General features: G+C 47.4%; 2 protein-coding genes, 6 non-coding genes and 1 pseudogene across 8 annotated transcripts; 2 read left to right on the top strand and 7 right to left on the bottom strand.

Annotated features, from left to right (window-relative positions):
* Positions 1-176: 176 nt before the first annotated feature.
* On the bottom strand, positions 177-283 carry LOC137780309 (U6 spliceosomal RNA). Its single transcript, XR_011077132.1, has one exon. It is a non-coding gene; the product is annotated as a U6 spliceosomal RNA (small nuclear RNA).
* A 698-nt stretch (positions 284-981) lies between these two features.
* Positions 982-1088, bottom strand: LOC137780308 (U6 spliceosomal RNA). The gene has a single exon (XR_011077131.1). It is a non-coding gene; the product is annotated as a U6 spliceosomal RNA (small nuclear RNA).
* Positions 1089-1786: 698 nt separating this feature from the next.
* Positions 1787-1893, bottom strand: LOC137780307 (U6 spliceosomal RNA). The gene has a single exon (XR_011077130.1). It is a non-coding gene; the product is annotated as a U6 spliceosomal RNA (small nuclear RNA).
* Positions 1894-2580: 687 nt separating this feature from the next.
* On the bottom strand, positions 2581-2687 carry LOC137780333 (U6 spliceosomal RNA). The gene has a single exon (XR_011077153.1). It is a non-coding gene; the product is annotated as a U6 spliceosomal RNA (small nuclear RNA).
* Positions 2688-3385: 698 nt separating this feature from the next.
* LOC137780332 (U6 spliceosomal RNA) lies at positions 3386-3492 on the bottom strand. The gene has a single exon (XR_011077152.1). It is a non-coding gene; the product is annotated as a U6 spliceosomal RNA (small nuclear RNA).
* A 687-nt stretch (positions 3493-4179) lies between these two features.
* Positions 4180-4284, bottom strand: LOC137780329 (U6 spliceosomal RNA). Its single transcript, XR_011077150.1, has one exon. It is a non-coding gene; the product is annotated as a U6 spliceosomal RNA (small nuclear RNA).
* Positions 4285-4973: 689 nt separating this feature from the next.
* Positions 4974-5131, bottom strand: LOC137780327 (U6 spliceosomal RNA; annotated as a pseudogene).
* A 1266-nt stretch (positions 5132-6397) lies between these two features.
* Positions 6398-9049, top strand: LOC137780140 (uncharacterized). Its single transcript, XM_068568507.1, has 8 exons — positions 6398-6559; positions 6661-6770; positions 6855-6950; positions 7052-7070; positions 7382-7689; positions 7794-8242; positions 8350-8680; positions 8793-9049. The coding sequence occupies exons 5-8, from the start codon at positions 7561-7563 to the stop codon at positions 9042-9044; spliced, it is 1161 nt and encodes a 386-aa protein (XP_068424608.1). The 5' UTR covers positions 6398-6559; positions 6661-6770; positions 6855-6950; positions 7052-7070; positions 7382-7560; the 3' UTR covers positions 9045-9049.
* Positions 9050-9170: 121 nt separating this feature from the next.
* Positions 9171-10795, top strand: LOC137779851 (uncharacterized). Its single transcript, XM_068568051.1, has 4 exons — positions 9171-9684; positions 9768-9980; positions 10062-10363; positions 10484-10795. The coding sequence occupies exons 1-4, from the start codon at positions 9171-9173 to the stop codon at positions 10679-10681; spliced, it is 1227 nt and encodes a 408-aa protein (XP_068424152.1). The 3' UTR covers positions 10682-10795.
* The last annotated feature ends 8218 nt before the right edge of the window (positions 10796-19013 follow it).

Raw genomic sequence — 19013 nt, 5'->3', positions numbered from 1 at the left:
GTGGAGCTGACTGACGTAATTGGATGGATTATTATTGTTGATGCTGGCTCAGGGCTAAGCCACACATCAAAGAAAGAGAGCTATTCATGAATGAATAAAAGTGGATCGGTATGCCATCTTGACAAGGTGTTACGTACTTGCAGCAAAGAATGCCAGGAATTCAGCTCGGGCTTACCAAAATGTGGAAACGCTTCACGAATTTGCGTGTCATCCTTTCGCAGGGGCCATGCTAATCTTCTCTGTATCGTTTCCAATTTATTTTATGTACAGCCTTAGCTAGCACATTGAGCCCAAAGGCGCTGCCTACTATATGACCTCCGTGTTCTCGGGAAAAAACATTTACAACGGGATTGGTGCCAACTCCCGAGTACCCCTAGGACACAATGGGATTGGTGCCCACCCCCGAGTAGCCCTAAGACACGACAGGATTGGTGCCAACTCCAGAGTACCCCTAAGACACGCCCCCTTTTATTCCAAGCCGAACCTGTCCGGAAAATTCCGAGTCTCTGGCCATCCGCGTGACAAGCGGAGATACTGTCCACTATACTAACGAGGACGGGTGAAGTCAGATTTGGGGCTGGTTTTTCGACGTTTACAGGGAATTCAAAGCATTTTACCGTGGAACTTTTGAGGTCATTGCACATTTACCGTCGGCTCTCGTGCTGGTGTGAACGCGGGCATTGGTCGTTCAATGGTAGAATGCTCGCCTGCCACGCGGGACATCCGGGTCCGATTCCCCGCTGATTCCCGACCGTGTTTCTTGGTGGTTAGTTGCTGATCCCCGGGCGATCATCTTGCCTCGTTTGTGGAGCTGACTGACGTAATTGGATGGATTATTATTGTTGATGCTGGCTCAGGGCTAAGCCACACATCAAAGAAAGAGAGCTATTCATGAATGAATAAAAGTGGATCGGTATGCCATCTTGACCAGGTGTTATGTACTTGCAGCAAAGAATGCCGGGAATTCAGCTCGGGCTTACCAAAATGTGGAAACGCTTCACGAATTTGCGTGTCATCCTTTCGCAGGGGCCATGCTAATCTTCTCTGTATCGTTTCCAATTTATTTTATGTACAGCCTTAGCTAGCACATTGAGCCCAAAGGCGCTGCCTACTATATGACCTCCGTGTTCTCGGGAAAAAACATTTACAACGGGATTGGTGCCAACTCCCGAGTACCCCTAGGACACAATGGGATTGGTGCCCACCCCCGAGTAGCCCTAAGACACGACAGGATTGGTGCCAACTCCAGAGTACCCCTAAGACACGCCCCCTTTTATTCCAAGCCGAACCTGTCCGGAAAATTCCGAGTCTCTGGCCATCCGCGTGACAAGCGGAGATACTGTCCACTATACTAACGAGGACGGGTGAAGTCAGATTTGGGGCTGGTTTTTCGACGTTTACAGGGAATTCAAAGCATTTTACCGTGGAACTTTTGAGGTCATTGCACATTTACCGTCGGCTCTCGTGCTGGTGTGAACGCGGGCATTGGTCGTTCAATAGTAGAATGCTCGCCTGCCACGCGGGACATCCGGGTCCGATTCCCGGCTGATTCCCGACCGTGTTTCTTGGTGGTTAGTTGCTGATCCCCGGGCGATCATCTTGCCTCGTTTGTGGAGCTGACTGACGTAATTGGATGGATTATTATTGTTGATGCTGGCTCAGGGCTAAGCCACACATCAAAGAAAGAGAGCTATTCATGAATGAATAAAAGTGGATCGGTATGCCATCTTGACAAGGTGTTACGTACTTGCAGCAAAGAATGCCAGGAATTCAGCTCGGGCTTACCAAAATGTGGAAACGCTTCACGAATTTGCGTGTCATCCTTTCGCAGGGGCCATGCTAATCTTCTCTGTATCGTTTCCAATTTATTTTATGTACAGCCTTAGCTAGCACATTGAGCCCAAAGGCGCTGCCTACTATATGACCTCCGTGTTCTCGGGAAAAAACATTTACAACGGGATTGGTGCCAACTCCCGAGTACCCCTTAGACACAATGGGATTGGTGCCCACTCCCGAGTAGCCCTAGGACACGACAGGATTGGTGCCAACTCCAGAGTACCCCTAAGACACGCCCCCTTTTATTCCAAGCCGAACCTGTCCGGAAAATTCCGAGTCTCTGGCCATCCGCGTGACAAGCGGAGATACTGTCCACTATACTAACGAGGACGGGTGAAGTCAGATTTGGGGCTGGTTTTTCGACGTTTACAGGGAATTCAAAGCATTTTACCGTGGAACTTTTGAGGTCATTGCACATTTACCGTCGGCTCTCGTGGTGGTGTGAACGCGGGCATTGGTCGTTCAATGGTAGAATGCTCGCCTGCCAAGCGGGACATCTGGGTCCGATTCCCTACCGTGTTTCTTATTGGTTAGTTGCTGATCCCCGGGCGATCATCTTGCCTCGTTTGTGGAGCTGACTGACGTAATTGGATGGATTATTATTGTTGATGCTGGCTCAGGGCTAAGCCACACATCAAAGAAAGAGAGCTATTCATGAATGAATAAAAGTGGATCGGTATGCCATCTTGACCAGGTGTTATGTACTTGCAGCAAAGAATGCCGGGAATTCAGCTCGGGCTTACCAAAATGTGGAAACGCTTCACGAATTTGCGTGTCATCCTTTCGCAGGGGCCATGCTAATCTTCTCTGTATCGTTTCCAATTTATTTTATGTACAGCCTTAGCTAGCACATTGAGCCCAAAGGCGCTGCCTACTATATGACCTCCGTGTTCTCGGGAAAAAACATTTACAACGGGATTGGTGCCAACTCCCGAGTACCCCTAGGACACAATGGGATTGGTGCCCACTCCCGAGTAGCCCTAGGACACGACAGGATTGGTGCCAACTCCAGAGTACCCCTAAGACACGCCCCCTTTTATTCCAAGCCGAACCTGTCCGGAAAATTCCGAGTCTCTGGCCATCCGCGTGACAAGCGGAGATACTGTCCACTATACTAACGAGGACGGGTGAAGTCAGATTTGGGGCTGGTTTTTCGACGTTTACAGGGAATTCAATGCATTTTACCGTGGAACTTTTGAGGTCATTGCACATTTACCGTCGGCTCTCGTGCTGGTGTGAACGCGGGCATTGGTCGTTCAATGGTAGAATGCTCGCCTGCCACGCGGGACATCCGGGTCCGATTCCCGGCCGATTCCCGACCGTGTTTCTTGTTGGTTAGTTGCTGATCCCTGGGCGATCATCTTGCCTCGTTTGTGGAGCTGACTGACGTAATTGGATGGATTATTACTGTTGATGCTGGCTCAGGGCTAAGCCACACATCAAAGAAAGAGAGCTATTCATGAATGAATAAAAGTGGATCGGTATGCCATCTTGACCAGGTGTTACGTACTTGCAGCAAAGAATGCCGGGAATTCAGCTCGGGCTTAACAAAATGTGGAAACGCTTCACGAATTTGCGTGTCATCCTTTCGCAGGGGCCATGCTAATCTTCTCTGTATCGTTTCCAATTTATTTTATGTACAGCCTTAGCTAGCACATTGAGCCCAAAGGCGCTGCCTACTATATGACCTCCGTGTTCTCGGGAAAAAACATTTACAACGGGATTGGTGCCAACTCCCGAGTACCCCTAGGACACAATGGGATTGGTGCCCACCCCCGAGTAGCCCTAAGACACGACAGGATTGGTGCCAACTCCAGAGTACTCCTAAGACACGCCCCCTTTTATTCCAATCCGAACCTGTCCGGAAAATTCAGAGTCTCTGGCCATCCGTGTGACGAGCGGAGAAACTGTCCACTATACTAACGAGGACGGGTGAAGTCAGATTTGGGGCTGGTTTTTCGACGTTTACAGGGAATTCAAAGCATTTTACCGTGGAACTTTTGAGGTCATTGCACATTTACCGTCGGCTCTCGTGCTGGTGTGAACGCGGGCATTGGTCGTTCAATGGTAGAATGCTCGCCTGCCACGCGGGACATCCGGGTCCGATTCCCGACCGTGTTTCTTGTTGGTTAGTTGCTGATCCCTGGGCGATCATCTTGCCTCGTTTGTGGAGCTGACTGACGTAATTGGATGGATTATTACTGTTGATGCTGGCTCAGGGCTAAGCCACACATCAAAGAAAGAGAGCTATTCATGAATGAATAAAAGTGGATCGGTATGCCATCTTGACCAGGTGTTACGTACTTGCAGCAAAGAATGCCGGGAATTCAGCTCGGGTTTACCAAAATGTGGAAACGCTTCACGAATTTGCGTGTCATCCTTTCGCAGGGGCCATGCTAATCTTCTCTGTATCGTTTCCAATTTATTTTATGTACAGCCTTAGCTAACACATTGAGCCCAAAGGCGCTGCCTACTATATGACCTCCGTGTTCTCGGGAAAAAACATTTACAACGGGATTGGTGCCAACTCCCGAGTACCCCTAGGACACAATGGGATTGGTGCCCACCCCCGAGTAGCCCTAAGACACGACAGGATTGGTGCCAACTCCAGAGTACCCCTAAGACACGCCCCCTTTTATTCCAAGCCGAACCTGTCCGGAAAATTCCGAGTCTCTGGCCATCCGCGTGACAAGCGGAGATACTGTCCACTATACTAACGAGGACGGGTGAAGTCAGATTTGGGGCTGGTTTTTCGACGTTTACAGGGAATTCAAAGCATTTTACCGTGGAACTTTTGAGGTCATTGCACATTTACCGTCGGCTCTCGTGCTGGTGTGAACGCGGGCATTGGTCGTTCAATGGTAGAATGCTCGCCTGCCACGCGGGACATCCGGGTCCGATTCCCGACCGTGTTTCTTGTTGGTTAGTTGCTGATCCCTGGGCGATCATCTTGCCTCGTTTGTGGAGCTGACTGATGTAATTGGATGGATTATTATTGTTGATGCTGGCTCAGGGCTAAGCCACACATCAAAGAAAGAGAGCTATTCATGAATGAATAAAAGTGGATCGGTATGCCATCTTGACAAGGTGTTACGTACTTGCAGCAAAGAATGCCGGGAATTCAGCTCGGGCTTACCAAAATGTGGAAACGCTTCACGAATTTGCGTGTCATCCTTTTGCAGGGGCCATGCTAATCGGCGTGCACTATTTTTTTTCACCAGAAAATAGCTGGACTTGAGTACAATACTTTCTATTTTATTACACTTTATCAATGCCCTCATTAAATACTGTAACGCATGTCTGTGTAACATATTAGTGCTCATATAAGTGCTATTATTTGTGGCTGACAGTCCCGGAGTTACTTTTAATCAGCCCGTCTGTATGACTGTTGTAGCTTGCAGAACAACACAGAGACGCGAGTGCAATACGAGTACATTTTATTCAACTTTATTGACGTCGTGCTTATAAAATAATGTTACGTATGTCTGTACAACATATTAGGGCTCATATTAGTGCTGTTATTTGTGGCTGACAGTTCCGGAGTTACTTTTAATCAGCCCGTCTGTCTGACTGCTGTAGCTTTGTTGAGACGTCACGCAATGGAGCTTTGTTGTTCATGTAAGTTAATATATGTGAACAAACAGAAATTAACTCGTTTCATTAGTAGTTATTAGTTGTCATAACTTTGGAGAGTTGTGTTTTTTACATAAGTTGTCTTACACATATGTGAGTAAATAAAACACTAACTGTTCCTGTTTTACAGATCTCAAGTTTAAACAAGTGTGTCACATGATCATCATCATTCATTATTCTTTATGATCTTGAAGTATTTACTGCTAATGTTCCACTTTATGTTCAGATGGAACATCCAACATTTGTGAGGGCCCCCAATGGGACCCTTGCGATGAAGGCATCGCCAGCGGCCCGAACCTTTGGCGCTCGGCAGAGCCAAGGCTACAGGGCGAAGAAGCCAGAGGAGGCGGAGGTCAGGGCCCACGACGTCTCCGAGGGTGGCGACCCTGCCAACGCCACCCTTGTCCTGAGCCGGTGGACAATACAGTTTGGTCGCTACCAGGGCCAGACGTTCCACTGGCTCTTGGAGAACGACGTGGGCTACTGCGTCCAGCTGGTCTCCTCCCACCAGAAGGAGCGAGAGAGGACAGGGTCTCAGTCTCCCCTGATGGCCAACAAGGTGGAGTCCTTCAGTACCAGTTGATACTGGAACACAAATAAGAGAAATGACAGTTTTAACCTCCTTTGTGAACTTGCAGGACGCCATCTCCCGCTACTCCTCAGCGTACCCTGACTTTGTGGAGGCAGTCAGGTTCCACAGTGCGTTTGAGGAGGCGCGGGAGAAGTCCCTCCAGCCCGGTCAGGAGGGACAGGCCCTTGTTGGCTTCGGCGACTTCAAATGTGAGACCCTGCTGAGCCTGTACGAGTCTGAGGACTCCAAAAAAATCCGGTATGTCGTTGTTACATTTTAATGAAAAGTTGCTGCTGACCATCGATCAGAATAATAATAGTCTGATTTGTGCAGATTTGTCAACTACCTGCGGAGGAAGGCACCCATTACAGGGACACAGATGGAGAATGCCGTCCGATACATCAAAGGCAGAGACAGACAGAGGACCAGGGCTGCTGCTGGCACCTCTAACCCCAGCAGCAGCACCAGCAGTCCGACCTCTGTCCCGGCCGCAAGCCTGAACGCCAAGAGACCATCCCAGTACGTGTTTCACTGAGCTGGATGACTTCCCTGAAGACATGTGAGTATTTGTAATGTCGTCTCATTATAAAAGTAATTTTTTCTTCTTCTTCTTTCTCCAGGCCTCTTGGTTCAGCGCTTGCGGCCTTTGTCTCTGGGCGGCGTTCTCTGTCTGCGTCGGAAATGCAGGCTCAGGTGAAGAAGATGGTGGCCCCTAAGCCTGCATTTCCAGGTAAATCCAGCCCAAATGATAGTTAATTCATCTTCATTGAACTTCCTGTTTACTTACTGTTTTCTCTCGCTCATGTGATTACAGCCTCACACTTCGGACCAGCTCCTCCGTCCTCCTCGAGGTTATCTGGGGAGACTTTGGATGAGGAGCTGGTCAGGGCGGTAGTTGACTTGGAGAAATGTGAGTAAAACATCTCGTTGTAATCTGGTAACAATTTGTTTATAACAGAAATACTTGAATTTATTGTTGACCATTCAATTTGCTCTCAAATGTTTCTTTAGTCAGAGAAGGAGACGACAGGTAAGTTTGGGTTGAATGAGTAGCTGGTGTCTGCCTAGTGCTAACCTCAAATCACTCACCTGCCTGCCTAAATATCACTAATGGTGCACGTGTAGAGTAACAGCTTCTTCACCAGCCTTTCCCTCAGTACCCTGAGTAACTCTGCTGCCTGCAACCCTCATCATGTCTGATCTGGTCTCATCAGTTTCTCTGCACCTTGTGTGCTCCTCTAGTTGTAATTGCAGCTTGGCTCAACGTGTGTCGGTCTCTCCATATTAACACAAAGCACTCTCGTCGTTTCATCTCACTGAAACCGTTTATTTCTTTTTAAGCCTCAGATGTACAGGCCCCTCTCTCGCTCCTCCCTCCACCTCCTTCTCTTCCTGCTCCCTCCTCCTCACCACACCGTGAAGCTGGTGACTCTGCGGTGCTGGACGAGCCCACAGATGAGGAGCTGCTGGAGGCCTCGCAGGACCAAGAGGACCTAGTTCAGCCTCCAGCAGCCCTCATCATGGTCCAGCCTGCAGAGTCATCAGCTCCCTCGCCGCCGCCTGCAGCCGCCACCCGGACGCCGCTGGAGGAACAGGAGGAGACCGGTGCAGCCTTCCTCCCTCCTCCACCGCCTGCTGACAGTGCTGAGGTGAGTCTGTCTGTCAAACATATGACGCCTCAGGTGTCTCTGCTCCCTTTTATTACTATCATTTATTACTTAAGATGTCCCGTATGTTTATGTTGTCTCACCAGTTGCTGCCTGAGTCCTGGCGGGCAGCTCTCAATGCCGAGCAGCAGAAGTGGATCGGTCGGGTGCTGTTTACCAGGGACAGCAGGGGGAGGTCTCGACTCATCAGTGAGCTGGATCTCTGGTGGAACCCTCCCCAACCCCGGCCGATCTACACCCAGCCTCCCGCATCCCCCGACCCCTTCTTTGCATGTCGGCTGTTCCTCTGGGTGCCACACCGGATGTGGCATCTGCAGCTGACGTGCCCCCAGCCTTTGTGCACCGGTTCCATGACAAAGGCTGGGCTGTACAGGACCGTCCGGAGGGTCCTGGACATCAACGGCTGGTACCTCATGGCCACTGAGTACCTGGAGTGCCGTCGGTGTAAGAAGAAGGTCGGAGGGTGGTCACAGGGCATCATCAGGCAGCTGTCCCCCACCCACAGCTGCCAGTTCCCAGCTGTACTCACGTACAAGTAAGACATGAAATTAATACCTTTGTTGTTTGTGTTGAACATCCTGCTTGATGTGTTTCTGTGTTGAAACACAAGCTGGACTACAAGTCTGTGTTGTGGTTCTGCAGGCTGTCCTGTGACATGAGGGTGCTTGTGCAGCTGAGGTCTCGCACTCCGGGCAACAGTGCGAAACGGCTGTTCAACACCCTCCGGGAGCAGCACTCAGAAGCCTGGATGCGGAGAGGGATCCGGTACCTCGGCATTTGCGAGCAGTTCCTGGCCATGTGCTCGGCGAGGGGGCAGACACCACCACCACCACTACCACCAATGCCCCCTCTGCCATCACCCGTCTGGCTGCTGACGGTGTACAGCTACGATGTGCTGTCGCAGCTGGACAAGTACAAGTTCAGGATCACGTCCACCTTCGGATCCATCTTAAAGATGGATTCAACCAAGAAGGCGAGTGAAGTTTGTCACAATGTCATATTTCATGACATTTCTCACAGCTGCTTTGAAACCACGAATGTGTTTGTGTTTATCACTCATTATCTTTTCTCATCTCTTTCTCCAGGTGATGAAGAAGCTCGCCGGTGCCGCCTCCGACACGGCCGCCTGGGTTACCAATGTTGGTAACGAGCACTGGCAGGTCCTCAACAGCGTCCTCACCTGCTCTGAGGGCGCCGGGGGCCTGTCCCGGATGGCGGCCGGAATAATGAGGCGGTACCGACTCGCCGGGGTACCAGCCCCCCAGCTCATGTACGTGGACCGCGACTGCTGCAACCGAGACGGCGCGTCTAAGACAGCTGCCTTGTTCCAGGAGTGAAACCGACAGTGTTGATTTTAAAACTGTATCGGTATTATAAAACTGTTTCAGATAATTAATCCACATTGTATTTCCTCCTCTCAGGAGTGGGAGCAGCTTGTGGTGCGGCTCGACATTTGGCACCTGATGCGACGCTTCGCGTCAGGTGTCACCACCGAGACCCACGAGCTGTACGCCACATTCATGGGGCAGCTGTCTCACTGCATCTTCGAGGTCGACCCCGGAGATGCGCGCCGTCTCACTGAGGCCAAGCGGTCCGAGCTGGAGGGGAAGCACGGGATGGTCGGCCTGACTGACGGCGAGGTGATGAAGAGGATCTCCAAACAAGAGTGGAGGCTCCACTGCCGGAGGAGGACACGTGGGGCAGAGGAGTCCACCCTCAACATCCAGGAGCTCCTCGACACCTTCGCCAGACCAGCAGGACGCGACAACCTGGACATCCCGTTGCTGGACGCTCTCCGCATCCAGGACATTTGGAGTACGCAGAGGCCTCACCTCAGCTGCATTCAGGACCCACCAGGTGTACAGCTGTACACCGAGACCGGCAGGCTGACCAAGGGCGTAGTCAGCCTGCCGGTCTACCGCTGCGCGAGAGGCTCCACGTCTTTGGAGTCCTTCCACCTCCACCGGTTCATCCCAGGTACTCTTTTGTCTCTCACAGCTTGTGATCACATATATTCTGCTTTTATATTTTCATTGAAACTCAAACACCTGTTTCTTTAGGGACGCAAGCAAGTGGGAAACATTCCCAGGCGTTCCTGGTAGATGGACTGGTGAGGTGGAACGAGGACCGCGCAGCGGCAGCAGCAGCTGAGGGACAGGTGGGGACTCTGCACTCCTACAGTGGCCACCTCAAGCACGTCCTTAACCAGAAGAGACAAAGAGTGCATGGTCTTCAGTTGGTTAAGGACTTCACCAAGCCTGCTGAGTACACGGGTATGTGAAGAGAAAAACACTTTATTCCAACATCGCGACCTAGGAAGAAGAGCAGCTATTAAATACTTTGTGTGTTTATAGGAGAGCTCATCGGGGTTGAGTACCTGTACCAGCAGATGGGAAAAGTGCTTGAGGATGTCAGCTTGGACCCTGAAACTCCGGACGAGGCTGCTGCCATCAAGTCGCTGGAGGATGAGGATGAGGGCATCGGTGAAGATGACGAGGACCCGACCATCTTCCAGCCCAATGCCCCATCCGCCAGCGCAGCAGCAGCCCGGTCAGGTGATCCAGCTGACGTGCCGTCTGAGCCATCGAGTCTGGCCGCCCGCAACGCCTCTCTCGAGGCCCCTGAGGTTCCCCAGCAGCCCTCCTCAGACTCTGAGGTGAGACCAGCGACCACAATGTGTAATAATGATGACAACTGTGAAGATATAATATTTTACGGGATTATATAGAGTATTTCACAGCGCTCTGTTCTGACTGCCTCCATTCCTCCTCCACAGGAGAACGTCCAGGGTCCTGACGGCCATTCTGGGTACCAGCACGTCCTCAAGCTGGCCCAGGCCCTGGTGGCAGGAAGGAACCTTCAGGGGCTTCCCGACAGCAGGGTAGACCAGCTCATCCTGCTCTGGAATCGCTTGCCGGAGCAGGACAAGCAGCGAGTGGTCTACCCTCCTCGATACCGGGAGAGGCAACCCTAGGGGCGGTTCAAGGCAGCGAAGGGGAAGGACACTTCCTGTCCTGGCAAGGAGAGTCTCCAACAATGAAACTCTTTAGAAATATGAATGTGTCCTCTCTTAAATATCTGCCGTATATTAACTCACTTTACTCTCAGCTGTCTTCTCGGACTCAACTCGGGCCCAGCAACTTGGCCCAGCACCAGTCGCCTGGTGGAGGCCATTTGCTGCCAGCTCTGCCACCTACACCCAGCGGCCGTGCGTGTCTGCGGGGTCAAGAGGACGCGATGGTCCCTCATCCTCGCGGACTACACGGCCATCCAGGAGGCAGTGCTGGCCCGAGGCTCATGGCTCAGACGGCGATCCAGCTCTTTGAGCTGAACCAGAGGACCCTGACCCAGTGGTGAGAGTTCTACATGAAGCTGTTCTGGTGTTTTATAATCTGTGCTGTGATTTATTGTTTGACTCTAACCACATCCTGTTTGTCTCCAGGTTCTCTTGGCGCCAGAAGGCTGAAGGGAGGTCTGTGCTGCTGCTGCAGGGAACTGGCGTCGTCCCTGCGGCAGCTATTGCAGTCCTGCCCCTCCATCCAGCCAAAGGGCTGTCCCGTGTTCAGGTGGGACACGGGCGGCCCTTCCACTTCGAGGTCCCCGATGAGCAGCCAGGACCCTCATCAGGGACCTCCGCCCCTCCCCATCACCCCCTCCATCAGATGGGGAACAGCCCGGCCCGTCCTCTGCCGGCCTCCCCTCTCCCCTTCCTACCAGCCAGCCTCCTCCTCCTGGACCACGCGTGCCCAGGACCACCGCATACAGGAAGAGGAAGGCGGCCGAGGCTGCTGCGGCAGGACAGGAGCCTTGGCCCGGCACCAAAAAACGCCGGCAGCCAACGCAGTACACCTGCAGCGCGTGTGTCCAGCCTAAAAGGCTGGACACGGGACACGGGTCTCCGCAAGCTGAACTTTGTTTGAAGCTTTATTATTTCTTATATGATCTTCAATACAAGGTCTAAACATTATGATAAGATATGGTGACATGACAATGAATAGCTAAACATGGACCATGAAACTAGCCCCCACCTTTTTTCACTCGGATCCCCCGCAAAACCCCCCTGCTTTCACAGAGAAGAATGAACCATATCCTGCTTCCCCTGGGAAATATAATCAGCAGGCATGGGGTATCCTATCACTGCTATGCTGATGACACACAGCTCTATATGAGGACAACCCCCACTTCTTCTGCTTCTCACTCTTTATCTACACTCACCACCTGCCTGTAGCACATAGCGACGTGGATGAAACTCAACTCTCAACTAAACAGTTCAAAAACAGAAGCCATCCTAGTTGGCACACCACATCAGCTCCAATCTTCCACCGTAACCTGTATCACCTTCTCTGGTCAAAACGTCCCTCTCTCCTCATCTGTCACCAACCCAGGTGTTAAAATGGACCCCAAACTCACTTTTGACACCCACATCAAACACGTCTGCAAAACAGCTTTCTATCACGTCAGGAACATTGCCAAACTCCGTCCAACACTCACCCTGACAGATGCAGAGAAACTTGTCCATGCCTTTGCCTTGTCTGACTGGATTACTGCAATGCTCTCCTTGTCGGAAACTCTACCAGGAACATCCAGAGACTGCAACATATCCAAAACAGCGCTGCCAGGATACTGCTAAGAGTCCCCAAATACAATCACATCACCCCTGTTCTGAAATCATTACACTGGTCCCCATCACACATAGAATTCATTATAAGCTCTCCCTCCTCACTCATCAGTGCATTTACGGACATGCCCCCCAATACCTAAAAGAACTATTCACCCTCCGTTCTGCGACCAAAAACACCCTCCAAGTCCCCAGAACCAAGCAACGCACTATGGGCGATCGGGCCTTTTCCTCTGCAGCTTCGAGGCTGTGGAATACCCTCCCCGACCATCTTCGGGCCCCACAGACTGCAGAGGCTTTTAAACCTGACCTGAAAACTCACCTTTTTAAGAAAGCGTACTGCTAAAATATCTTTTATAAGCTCTGCTTTTAAATATATCTTAAACATGTTCTGGTTTTATTCTGTTCTGTAGCACTTTAAATTGCTAAAATATAAAGTGCAATACAAATGAAATGCATTATTATTATTATTATAATTATTATTAACTAGACAACAAAAGCGGTGCAGGGGCTGTTGTTGATGGGTGAATTGGAGGACCAGGCCAGAGGGGACTTATTGTAAAGTCTAATAGCAGTGGGCAGGAATGTTTTCCTGTATCGGTCTATATACATTTACAATATGCAAGAGTGCATTACAATCTAAATTACTTAGATTTCCCGAGGTGAAATTTGTTTGTCACAGTAATAAAACAACTTAAATATGAGACAAAAAATAAAATTAAAATAAAAATCTGCAAAAATAAATATCACAAACGCAAAGTACTCAATAGATACAACAAAACAAAACAGTAAAGCGTAAAAATGTAGGAAATGAAACAATAATTTACATTGAACTATTTACAATACGCACATTGGGCATGATAATGTCAAATACTTACAATATGCCAGATCATTTGCATGACTAGCTAAACTATAGACAACATGCCCAAATATGTCCATGTAAATCTAAAGTACTAATGCTCCATCTTGTCCACCTGAGAGGTGAAGTGTTCATAGCTGCATTTGATGTGGGTATTTTTTTAAACAGATGGAGTTCTCCACTACATATGCCGAAGAAGAAAAGACCATGCGGTGGAAGAGGCTAACCAAGTGTTCATGGATTTTCACAGCAGTGATCTTGGGTCACATTGTGGGGTTGAGAAAACTCATCACGCAATTATCAGCCGCTATTACTGGCCAGGCATGGAAGCTGATATCTGCAAATGGGTAAGAAGTGACCCGCAAGTTATCTCCCTCTTTTTCCCAAAACGTCTACTAAAATTTATCAAAGCTTTAATGAAATATTTGGAAATAAAAACGCTCAAATAAATCTCCTTTACTTGTTACTGTTTGTGCTAGACCAAAGGTCTACATACATTTAAAATGAATATTATTTGGCTACAGGTCGCTCAGTGTCCATAATGCCAAACAAGTGAGTTTAAGAGAAAAGACTCAATATAACCCAATAGAGGTGAGGTTATTGTCCAAATAAATTTTCCATGCAGCTAAATGTGCTTACATTTCAGTTACTTCCTACAGTTGTCTAATTATCGTTCAACTCTTTCAGGTTGCAGAGCCATCTGAGCTTGTGGGAATGGATTTGATGAAGCTGACCGTAACCGAGGGTGGTAATCAATACATTTGTGTAATGGTTGATTATTTCACAAAGTGGGCAGAGGCCTACCCTCTGAAGAATAAATCAGAGCTGGTGACCAAATGTATTATTGATTTTGTATACAAATGTGGTGCACCTCAGAGACTGCTGACAGACCAAGAGACAGAGTTTAAAAATAAGGTAAAGTAATGACAAATGTTAGCTGTTTTCATGCAAAACTGTAAATGCTGACTTTGCTTTTAAATCACTTATTTTTGCGTAATAAAGACACAAATCTACCTTCAAAGTGTGTTGCTAAATGCACTTTAAGGTGAATGCTGAACTCTGTAAAACCCTTGGTATCAAAAGAAGTTTCTGTTCGCCTCCTCACCATCCCCAAACCAACGGGTTGGTTGAGAAGCTCAATGGGACTAAACAGACGTAAGATGCATTTTATGAAATGATCAAATCAAATAAATTGTTGACTGGAAATGTCTGTTATGTGAAATATTTCAGGTCTTTCAGCAAACTTGCCAGACAAAATCCAAACAAATGGGATCAATATCTGCAGGCCACAATGTTTGGCCTCAGAACGAAAAAGCAGCTCACCACCCAGTAGAGCCCGAACTATTTAATGTTTGGCAGAGAGGCTCAATATCCATCCGAGGGGCCAAACGTGGATGAGGTAAGAAGCTCCATTTCTTTTGGAGTGAAGGGATTAGGATTACTTGAATAAATAGCTTGGAATATAACACCACTTGTGTTTTATTTGTTTACTTCAGGTGACAAGTGCCAAAGTTGAAAATCTTGCTATGCAAGAGCAAGCATTTCAAGGACTCATGCAACAACCCCAAGTACATGCTAAAGTGCAGACAAATGTTCTGAAAAGTCAGGACAAAATCCGTAAAACGAAGTTGGGATAGCGGATGAGAGGACGACTTCCAAGTTGGATACCTCAAAAAACCTCCGGCAAGAGCAGAGAAAAGTGGGAAATGGAGAGTGACATGCTTGGGCCATTTACCATCACTGCCATAAAAAGGGAGAGTAATTCATTTGGAAAATAATCTCACAAAAACGATCGCGGACATTGACCAAATGACACATTATACGAAACCTGAGGAGAGGATTCCTTTGAAAACATACGAAACTTGGCCAATCCCCTTTGCTTACGTCACCCCAACGACCACCCTCCAGCCCTGACGAACCCCCTCAAAGCCCTTAAACCAAAAGACCAACGCCACTAAATATCAAGCTCAGAATATTGCACATTAAAACTATCCTTTCTGTTCAAGGCCATGTATCCGAACAAAGGACGGGCTGTGTTCGTTGATCCATTTGGAGCCAATTCAGCTCAATTAAAACATTGTCAGGATTCAACAAGGTATATTTTATCACTTGTTTCATGTCTTATGTATGGTGAATGATGTGATTTTCGCCTTTAAGGCTTTCGTGCAGATTTTTTTTTTTTAATTTATCAAGATGGACGTGTGACAGTTTCACATCGCCATCAGCAGGATTCAACATCCTGCGCAGTGCTCAGTGTTTCCCCGAGGTTTACAGCTTCAGTTAGAACAATGAAAATAAAGTCATATCTGTGCAAAAAAAAATTTTTGTAGCTACTACTAAATAGCTCATTTTGGAAAACTAAAAGCAAATTACAAAACAGTGTGGATGTGTGAGCATCAGGTTGTATCAGTGTTAGTGCTGCAGGGAGCTGCTTTCCTCTACACACGTTTCACGCAAGTGTGACGACCCTCTCTGCCACTGGCAGTTGTCCTGCAGGTGTGCAGGTGGGCGTGGCCGACAGGGTCGTCAGGAGAGTGGGGACACCTGGCGCTCGTTAGGGTCAACGAGGTAAAGGGCTCCAGGTTGAGTGTTCTCTCTCTCTGCCCCACCAGACTCCAGTGGGCTGGTGGAGGAAACTCTGCTCAAACTAATTTAACAAGTTAAAATAAACCTTTTTCTGTTAAACCGCTCTTTGTGTCTGTGTCTCTCTTCTTTTTGTCACGGCTGTACGGTCCGGTTCGTGAAAGTTAACATTTATATACACACACATCTACACAGACATGCTTATCCACATGCATCTACATCCATATACATACCCGCACTGCATACACACATTTATACTTTTACACATGCACTCCACAAGGACTGAGTAGCTGAATTGAGTACAACTAATTTGTGCACATCAGTTGGACAAAATGTACATCATTCCACTTCCAAACAATGTTGAAAGGGATTAACAACTAACTGATTCTGGAGGAGCTACTTTCAGTTTTCTAGAGATGAGCACGAAACCAACTTCAACACACATTTCCTTTAACCATGAAGCTGTGTGTACACACATTCTGCAGTTAATGTGCAGTGCCAAACGTTTCTTTTGGAGTGAAGGGATTAGGATTACTTGGATAAATGGCTTGGAATAAAACACCACTTGTGTTTTATTTGTTTACTTCAGGTGACAAGTGCCAAAGTTGAAAATCTTGCTACGAAAGAGCAAGCATTTCAAGAACTCATACAATAACCCCAAGTATATGCTAAAGTGCAGACAAATGTTCTGAAAAGTCAGGACAAAATCTGTAAACGAAGTTGGGATAGCGGATGAGAGGACGACTTCCAAGTTGGAGACCTCGTCTTAAAAAAAACATGGAGTGTGACATGCTTGGGCCATTTACCATCACTGCCATAAAAGGGAAAGTAGTTAATTTGGAAAATAATCTCACAAAAACGATCACTAACATTGACCAAAGGACACGTTATACAAAACCCGAGGAGAGGATTCCTTTAAAACATACGAAACTTGGAAATCCCTTTTGCTTACAATCGCCCCAACGACCACCCTCCAGCCCTGACAAACCCCCTCAAAGCCCTTAAACCAAAAGACCAAGGCTTCCCCTCCTGGAGTCCACAGCTCTGACCCTTCACCAGCCAGAGTCTCAACCCGTCCATCAAATAAATAACATTTCTATTTTCATTGTGTCCAGGAATTTGGTTGCTTCCAAGAGTGTCTCCAACTCCTGTTCCCCTCCTCTCCAGGAGCCACCAGGGTCCTGCTCCCCTCTTCAGGACTCTGAGCAGCCAGAGACCTCGAGCCAAAGAAGGTTCAGGTCCACGCGAAAGAACCAGTACCACTTCCAGCATAAGGGGGCTGTTTACTGTCCTACCATAGTAAGGTCCACGATGGGAGGACTGGCTGAAGGACACGGGGGTGCCCAAGACCACCGTTTGGCGTCTGAAGAACAAATATTTAAAAATATATGAAATGGTACGTGCCCCCCCCCCCCTCCAAAAGAAGGTCCAGGTCCTCTCGAAAGAAGAGCCACCGTCCTGCAGACGAGGACCCTAAATGTCACGGTGGACGAAACAGTGGAGGTCCAAGTGTACCTGGGAGAACCAAATAATACAAGATTGGATAACCGCTGGAGTATTGGGAAGGACGGAAAAATGTTTATCCAAATCTGTACAAATTAGCTGTTGGTTTTCCGTCTACCGCGGCTTCATCTGTGAACTGCTTTTCAAAAGCTGGCAAAATTGTTTAAAAAAAAATAAAAAAATGCCCAAAGCCCACATGGTGGAAATGTTGCTCTTTTTAAAAAAATAAAAATGGATAAACTGTTGTCCCAAGTAACATAAGCACAGTCTACCCAATTTGTTTCCACTTTCCCTTTTGACCTTGTCATATCATAAAGACAGACACCATATTAATAAGTTCATAATTTATGTATTGACATCACAAATATTAAATTCGGTCATTTATTAATTTCAAAGCTTCGAACTCCAAAGTCATGGCGTTATAACCACTGCCTGTTTTACATTCATTGTCCACTTGTTGACGCAATAGAGCAACTGAAGCACCATGACGCCTCAGCCCATGAGCAAACCAGTTGGATGGAAAGAATCACTAGAAGAAAGCCTCAAAGCTTCACAAGGCTTCATCTTCTCGTCCCTAAAGGAACCCAGAACAGGACGGCAGCAACGTGTGTGTGTGTGTCTCTCCAGTAAACCTGTGCAGTGAGCATCTTGAGTGCAGGGCTCTTATGCAGTTTCCTCTTTCAGGCCCAGGTGCTCTGCATCCTGCAATCAAGCACACCTGCAGTGATCAGGGGCCGTCACGCAGCCTCACTTGTTGAGCAGAGGAATATGTCCACCGTTGTTTTCTTTGTGTTAATTGGGTTGTCCTGAAACTAACAGCAAAGACGTGACGTTACGAAGATAAATTCATAATTATTCTGGGTTTTTGATATTGTGTCGTATCTCTATTGACATGTATTTCATAAGAGATCTGGATGTCATTTTGTTGTTGTATTAATACCAAACTGTTTTTAAGGCAGTTAAAGTATCTTTTTTATTATTTATTTATTTATTTGCACACTTCAAACAATAAAATAAAATTACAATAGAGATAAATGAATATAAAAGTGCAGGAAGAGACAAAAAGCCAACTGGGCTTATTTGAAGCCTCCACCTATTAAAGTTAAAACAAAAAAATAACTAAATAACAGTTAATACAAAAATAATACAATAGGTAATACAATAACTAATAACAGGTAATACAAGAAAGACATGAACACTAATACATAAACAAAACAAAAAAAACCCTCTTACAAAACAGCAATTAGAGTTTCTTTTAGGCTTTTTTAAAAAACATTTAATAGAAGGACATTTCTTGGTTAAGTGGGAAAAGCCATTGCATAATTTGGTTGCACGAAATCTAATAGAAAATTGACCCCTAGTCAGTAAATTAGGAGGATGAAGATCTGAAGATTGACGAGTTAAGTAAGAATGAACCTGCGAATTTACTTTAAAGAAGATCTTGAAATGATAAGGGATATTTCCTTCACCTAAAATAATCGTATACATGAAAATTCAAGTTAACGAAACGTTAATGTCAGAAATAGTAAGAATCTGAAGTTTGTGAATTAAAGAAGCACCTGAGATGTGAGACTGTGATCGTGTTGCAATCCTAACAAAATGGTTTTCGAGGACCAGCATTTTTTTCAGAGAAGTAGGAAAAGTACTTGCCCAAACTATATTGCAGTAAGAAAGATAAGGATAAATTAAACTGTAATAAAGAATAAAGAGACAGTTTGCAGAGATTTTTGTTAAATCCTTCGA

This window comes from Clinocottus analis, unplaced genomic scaffold (genome assembly GCF_023055335.1).
Source record: "Clinocottus analis isolate CAN_PGR_092001 unplaced genomic scaffold, fCliAna1.0.p SCAF_8, whole genome shotgun sequence".
In the NCBI taxonomy this organism is placed as follows: Eukaryota; Metazoa; Chordata; class Actinopteri; order Perciformes; family Cottidae; genus Clinocottus; species Clinocottus analis.
Note: the sequence above shows the minus strand (reverse complement) of the source record. Positions and strands in the feature narration are given on the sequence as shown.

Coding starts and splice junctions, on each gene's coding strand:
- LOC137779851 (XM_068568051.1), top strand. CDS start 9,171: ATGCGACGCTTCGCGTCAGGTGTCACCACCGAGACCCACGAGCTGTAC. Junction 9,981..10,061: donor CAAGCCTGCTGAGTACACGG/GTATGTGAAGAG, acceptor GTGTGTTTATAG/GAGAGCTCATCGGGGTTGAG. Junction 10,364..10,483: donor AGCCCTCCTCAGACTCTGAG/GTGAGACCAGCG, acceptor CCTCCTCCACAG/GAGAACGTCCAGGGTCCTGA.
- LOC137780140 (XM_068568507.1), top strand. CDS start 7,561: ATGGTCCAGCCTGCAGAGTCATCAGCTCCCTCGCCGCCGCCTGCAGCC. Junction 7,690..7,793: donor CGCCTGCTGACAGTGCTGAG/GTGAGTCTGTCT, acceptor TTGTCTCACCAG/TTGCTGCCTGAGTCCTGGCG. Junction 8,243..8,349: donor CCAGCTGTACTCACGTACAA/GTAAGACATGAA, acceptor GTGGTTCTGCAG/GCTGTCCTGTGACATGAGGG.